A 6,504-nucleotide genomic window follows, 5' to 3' on the forward strand; every position below is an offset into this window, starting at 1 on the left:
TAGTTGCGGAAGTGCCACGGAAATGCCAGTTAACACGCCCATGTGAAGTTCTCCAAGTGATTTTGCCATATACAGGTGTATACGTCGAGACGCAGGACCGTTAAAAATTTTCCTGCACATATAACTTCACTGTATGCAGCGTGTATGAGTTTGTAAAGTGGGACAGAGAATGGCATCCAGCGCTGTGTACACGGTATGTATCTTTGCTTTGCTTAGCAGGGAGCTAAGCTAACTTAGCTAGCTCTGCTGCAGCTCAGTGCACTCTTTTTGACATTTCATTCAAACAGGTGAACCCAAAGTCATACGTGTGTATCAACACAGCACCGAAACACACAGCTCTGTGTCGCTGTTGTCACAGAAATTGAATTAGGCAATTTACGTTACAGAAGTCTGTTGAGGAATCGCTTCTTTACATTTCTATCTACATGTAGCCTGCAGGACATTTGGTTTTAATGCAACCAAAGATATGCCACTCTTCAGCTATGTTAATCAGTGTGTTTGTGGTTCGTCACAAGACTGGGAAGTAACTAAAGGCAAGACACATATATGTGCAGAGCACCTTTTAATTACAACTAAATTCAGTTTGCTTCACATTAAAATGTGATTAAGAATGGAGAAAATATTGTATTTTTATTACAATTGACCTCCATCTGCTTTACATTTAAATTCAGTTAAGAATGGTAAAATTATTGTACTTAAATTACAAGTATTTTCAAGCTAGAGAAGAATAGAAAAAATATTCTATTTTGATTACAAGTAAACTCAGTCTGCTCTACATTAAAATAAGTTAAAAATGGTTAAACCATTGTACTTTAATTAAATGTGAATTTAGTGTGCTTTACTTTAAAATGCGGTTTATTACTGTAAAAATATTGTAATTTAAGTACAAGTGAACTTAATCTGATGTACATAAAGTATTGAAGAAATATTGTACTTTTATTACACGCAATTTCATTAAAATTTCATTATGAAAATGTTGAAAATGGAAAAATATTGTATTTTAATTATAAGTGAACTCCATCTGCTTAACATTAAAATAACAGAATAGTGGAATTATTATACTTAAATGACATGTAATTTCAAGCGGCTTCACATTAAAATGCAGTTAAGAATGAAAAACTATTATATTTTGATTGCATGTAAATTAAATCTGCTTTAGTTTAAAATGCAGTTTACTATTGTAAAAATATTGTATTTTAAGTACAAGTGAACTTGTATCTGATATACATTAAAATTTAGTTGAACATTAAAAAATACGGTACTTTAATTACAAGTAAACTCAATCAGATTTAGTTAAAAATCATAAATTATTGCACATTTTAATTGCATGTAAATTAAATTGGTTCTAAAATCAAATGCAGTTTAGTATCATAAAAATATTATAATTGAATTGAACTCAATCAGCTTTATGTGAAAATGCATTTAAATATTGTAAAAACGTTGCTAAATGTACTCAATTGCAATTTTAAGGTACTTCTATTTAAGTATTTCCTTTTCATGGTACTTTCTATGTCTACTCCACTACATTTCAAAGAGAGATGTTGTACTTTTTACTCCATAACAGTTATTTATTGAAGTAAATAAGCAGTTACTTTCAAAATATGTGACATAAGTAATGTAACAAATAATATACATAGTGTATTGTTATAGAGTAAACAAATAATGTGCAGTTAAATATAGCTCAGAAAAATCACAGCATGATGATGCTCTTGTGCCTTTACACAAGTACAATTTTGTAACAAAGTATTTTAAGATTGCGGTATTGTTACTTTACTTTTTTGTGGCCTCAGGTAAATACCACACCCTAGATTTGTTTTTGTACAATGAAAACCAGAGCTTTGCACTCCCTTACCTTTTACTAAAAATGTAGACCATATCCCATCTTGTGTCTTTCTTTACTGCTTGGTACTGTGAACTACATTTAGAATATGTTATGGTTACAGTGTCTGATTGTAATGTTTTTGTCTTTAATAGCATAGAGATCCTATGCTGAAGAAGAGAGATGACTTCGAGGACATTTTGGAGGAGAGGAGGAACTCCAGTGACCTGAGATACGCCCTCAGATGTTACACTCCAGTTGTTTATAAAGGAGTAACACCGTGTACATCCAGCATGCTGAAGAGCATGGTGCTTCAGTCCGATCAGATACACTATGTCATCAATCAGGTAAGTTAGAGGCTGACTGACAGCAGGTCGACATTCTGGTTTAGCCTGATGGACGTGGTCTCAAGATTACACTTGAAAATTGGCAAGTTAGTTAAAAGAAGCACTGTTTTTCTGGTAGTAGTCTAGTGGTTAGCGTTGTTGCCTCACAGCAAGAGGGTACTCCAGCTTCCTCCCACAATCCAAAGACATGCAGGTTAACTGGTGACTCTAAATTGTCCATAGGTGTGAATGTGAGTGTGAATGGTTGTCTGTCTCTATGTGTCAGCCCTGTGATAGTCTGGTGACCTGTCCAGGGTGTACCCTGCCTCTCACCCAGTGTCTGGTGGGATAGGCTCCAGCCCCCCCACGACCCCTAACAGGATAAGCGTTTACAGAAAGTGAATGAATAAAACTACAAAGTTATGGAAAGATAGAAAATAGTGCCATGTTGTAGTATTCATATTCATAAACTTCATTCGTATGGCTTTTCTTTTTTCTACTGGATTAAATATTATTTTCATTTTGAATTGTCAAGGTTTCCAAAGAGACGGGCAAGGCGGCTGATGACCTCCAGGATGAGGCGTCGGCCATCTTGGAGGAGATGGCTCACAGTCAGCAGCTCAGCACCGTTCGCTTCTTTGCCTTCACGCTCAGCAAAGTCTTTAAAACCTTGTTCAGGAGCATCTGTGTCAACGAGGAGGGCATCCAGAGGGTGAGAATACACACATGTGACACTAAGAACAGAGTGTGAGTGAAACGCTAAAAACACTATGAAGGTGACGCACTTTCAAATACAAATACGCACCTGATCTGTTGTTTGCTTAATTGTTAGCTCCAACAAGCCATTCAGGAGCACCCAGTAGTCCTGTTACCTAGTCACCGTAGTTACATGGACTTCCTGCTGATGTCATACATCCTGTACACCTACGACCTGGCCCTGCCTGTCATCGCTGCCGGCATGGGTAAGCACTGAAAGAACAAGAGTGTGTACATTGTTACGATATATACAAGCTTGAAGTGTAATGTTTTGTTCAATCAAATTAGGGTGAGAATATTAAGAACACTTCCCACTATACTGCAGTCCAACGCCATCACTGTTTGCACATGACCCCACAGTTTGTTTGTCTCTGCAGACTTCATGGGGATGAAGTTTGTTGGGGAGATGCTGCGGATGTCCGGAGCTTTCTTCATTCGGAGATCGTTCGGTGGAGACAAACTGTACTGGGCCGTCTTCTCAGAGTACGTCAAGACTATTCTCAAGGTGAGGATGCTGCTTTTTCTAGAATCCTTGTAGACATTTAAAGGGACATTTCACCTCAAATCAATAATGTATATTTCTCCTCTTACCTGTTGTGCTATTTATCAGTCTATATTGTTTCAGTGTGAGTTGCCGAGTGTTGAAGGTATCGGCCGTAGAGATGTCTGCCTTCTCTTGAATATAATGGAACTAGTTGGCACTTGGCTTGTGGTGCTCAAAGCACCAAAATAATACATTTGAAAAACTCAACAGCAACGTCTCTTTCCAGAAATCATGACCTGATTACTCAAGATAATCCACAGACCTTGTTGTGAGCAGTTTCATGGAGGAACTATTTTCTTTCTACCAAACTACACCTGCCAACCGTATCACCACATAGAAAGCATCTACTCATGAATGAGAGGCTCGTGCAGTTAAACCACCTCTTGGCGTATCTAGTCTGGGCGTTTTACGTGGGATTGCCCATTGAATGCATCCCCACAAGGGGCTTACAGTATGACAGTACACATCATTCAGGAAATTACACCGTTTCATTCGATACATTGGCCAGCACTAAGTCACTATACAACTTTTATTTGAAGTCTGTTCTACATGGCTTAACAAATTCAATCCATCCTTTCAACGCTTCTCAAAATAAAGCGGTCTTAAGTCTCAGTTCAAAGGTTCATTTTTCCATAGTATAAATTTCATGCATTACATTAAACGAGTCAGTTAAAGTGGAAGGTTCTTGATTTAACTATTTTTTTTGTTGGAGCTGTTTTACAGGCAACCAGCATTATTCTGAAAACATACACAATCTTTGTCTTTCACTCCAGAATGGATTCGCACCAGTAGAGTTTTTCCTAGAGGGGACAAGAAGCCGGACGGCCAAGTCTTTGACTCCAAAGTTAGGTAAGTTACAAAAAAAAAAGGCAACTAGTTTCTCCTGCCGGCACATTTTACTGTTGAAACGTGTATTAGGGCTGCAATCGTGTGAGATTTTCACAATACACTAACCTTCTTAGGAGAATATCACCATTTTAAGGTACACGTTATTACACAATTATTAGTATCAGTTGAAATGACCCTTAAAGAAACGAAAACATAGGACTTCTTTGATTGATCAAGTGTTGCATTATAATTCAGCCTTGAAACCACAACCTGATTCTTCTACCAGTTGCATTTTTCATACTGTAGATAAGCAAATGTTCACAGTATGATCAGAGTGAAACCAGTACATTGCTGCAATCCTAATATATATGTGAAAAAAAGTGAAAATATCCTGCAATAAGTGAATCCTGCATTATTACTAATTAGCAAAGTAAAAACATCAAAGAATATTTCGACCCGATTCTGCAAATGTTTGTTCAGTTTTCTGTGGTGCAACTTTTGTCACTGATGTCACTGATTTTATTCAACAAAGTTTTTCCTTCCTGTCCTCTTCCAGGTCTTTTGAATATAGTTATGGATCCATTTCTCAAAGGCGAAGTGTTTGATGTCAACGTGGTCCCAGTCAGCATCAGCTACGAGAGGATCTTGGAGGAGACGCTTTACGCCAGAGAACTGCTGGGTATCCCCAAACCCAAGGAGTCCACCTCAGTGAGTCATTTCAACATCTGACCTGTTTGACCTGCAACACCTGTATCTGTCATATTTTTTGCAGCCTGAAAAAACCCCGTACACGTGCTGAGTGAGATGTCACGACCTCTGCTTCTCTTGTGCATCCTTCCTTTTGCAGGGTCTGATTAAAGCCAGAAAGGTCCTCAGTGAAGACTACGGCAGCATCCATGTGTACTTTGGTCAACCTGTGTCTGTCAGAAGTTTAGCCCAGGGCAAAGTTAACCGCTGCCAGTTCAGCCTGGTACCAAGGTGCGATACTTCAACATTAAATTATGCATGTAGTATAAAAGTACGTTAAGCTATCTCATGCTTGCATTATCTCTGTTTTGTACATGTTGGAGTGAAAAAAATAAATTTTCACTCTTGAAAATTGACAGTAAATTGGAATTAAAAATTTAAAAATCATAAATGTGAGTTCTCCATTTGCAGACACATCCCCAGGAGGCCCGACCAGGACGTCCACAGCTTTGTGAATGACTCGGCCTACAGGCTGGTGCGGGCCCAGGAGGAGAACATGGTCCTGAAGCCGTGGGTCCTTCTGGCCTCCCTGCTGCTCCAGAACCAGGCAGAGGGGCAGAAACAGGGGATGGCACTGGACGAGCTGACCGCACAGGCCGTGTGGCTGCGGGACCTTTCCCGGCAGTACGGCGCCTTCCTCCACTGGCCTGGTACAGCACGAGCCCAGCACTAAAGTGCTCACCTTCATACCGCCATCAGGCTCTCTGTGTGCCCAAGTGCGCCATTATGATTTTTCTTTCTCCCTTCAGACCACGTCCCTCCATCAGAGGTGGTTTCCTCCAGTCTGTCCCTGCATCAAGGTCTAGTGAGGATCTGTGAGGGGAGAGTCCAGCTGGCAGTGGAGCAAGGTTTGTTTTTATTTGTTTTTCTTGCCCTAACTCTTGTATTTCTTTGCTGTATGTCATTTTTTCCCCATGTACCATTGGGAAATCTTACTGTTCTTCATATACTGATAATTTAAGTTACAAAAACATTTAACTGAGGTAAGGACATGTTCCCGAAGCACAAAATTGTGATTGACTTTTATGCTAAAATCTCGACTCGTTGCTAGGCTAATGTATACAATGTAAAATTACATAGGCTGCCACTAATAACGTTAGCATGTTGTATTTGTGTGGAAAACGTGTTTAGTACAGGACAGTTGTTTTGTTGGTGAACGTTGTGAGTTGTAATGGAGCCAAATTATGCAGTATCTCACATAAGTGAGTACACCCCTCCCATTTTTGCAAATATTTCATTATATCTTGTCATGGGACAACACTATAGAAATGACACTTTGATATAACTTGAAGTAGTCAGTGTACAGCTTGTATAGTAGTATAGATTTACCTTCCTCTGAAAATTACTCAAAAAACAGCCATCAACATCTAAACAGCTGGCAACATAAGTGAGTACACCCCACAGTGAACATGTCCAAATTGTGCCTAAAGTGTCAATATTTTGTGTGCCAACCATTATTATCTAGCACTGCCTTAACCCTTTTG

The 6,504-nt window shown here is 39.0% G+C and overlaps 1 protein-coding gene across 2 annotated transcripts in view; it reads left to right on the forward strand.

Annotated features, from left to right (window-relative positions):
* Positions 1 to 13: 13 nt before the first annotated feature.
* The window catches only part of gnpat (glyceronephosphate O-acyltransferase), a 22,591-nt gene continuing 16,100 nt past the window's right edge, over positions 14 to 6,504 (forward strand). For both annotated transcript variants that reach the window (XM_050057905.1, XM_050057906.1), the window contains exons 1-10: positions 14 to 193; positions 1,975 to 2,166; positions 2,681 to 2,857; positions 2,978 to 3,107; positions 3,279 to 3,406; positions 4,219 to 4,294; positions 4,830 to 4,981; positions 5,121 to 5,251; positions 5,432 to 5,670; positions 5,770 to 5,868. In XM_050057905.1, the coding sequence (XP_049913862.1) occupies positions 170 to 193; positions 1,975 to 2,166; positions 2,681 to 2,857; positions 2,978 to 3,107; positions 3,279 to 3,406; positions 4,219 to 4,294; positions 4,830 to 4,981; positions 5,121 to 5,251; positions 5,432 to 5,670; positions 5,770 to 5,868 (1,348 nt within the window). In that variant the 5' untranslated portion in view covers positions 14 to 169. The remainder of the gene's footprint in view (positions 194 to 1,974; positions 2,167 to 2,680; positions 2,858 to 2,977; positions 3,108 to 3,278; positions 3,407 to 4,218; positions 4,295 to 4,829; positions 4,982 to 5,120; positions 5,252 to 5,431; positions 5,671 to 5,769; positions 5,869 to 6,504) is intronic.

The sequence above is a fragment of the Epinephelus moara genome, chromosome 12 (assembly GCF_006386435.1).
Source record: "Epinephelus moara isolate mb chromosome 12, YSFRI_EMoa_1.0, whole genome shotgun sequence".
Classification (NCBI taxonomy): Eukaryota; Metazoa; Chordata; class Actinopteri; order Perciformes; family Serranidae; genus Epinephelus; species Epinephelus moara.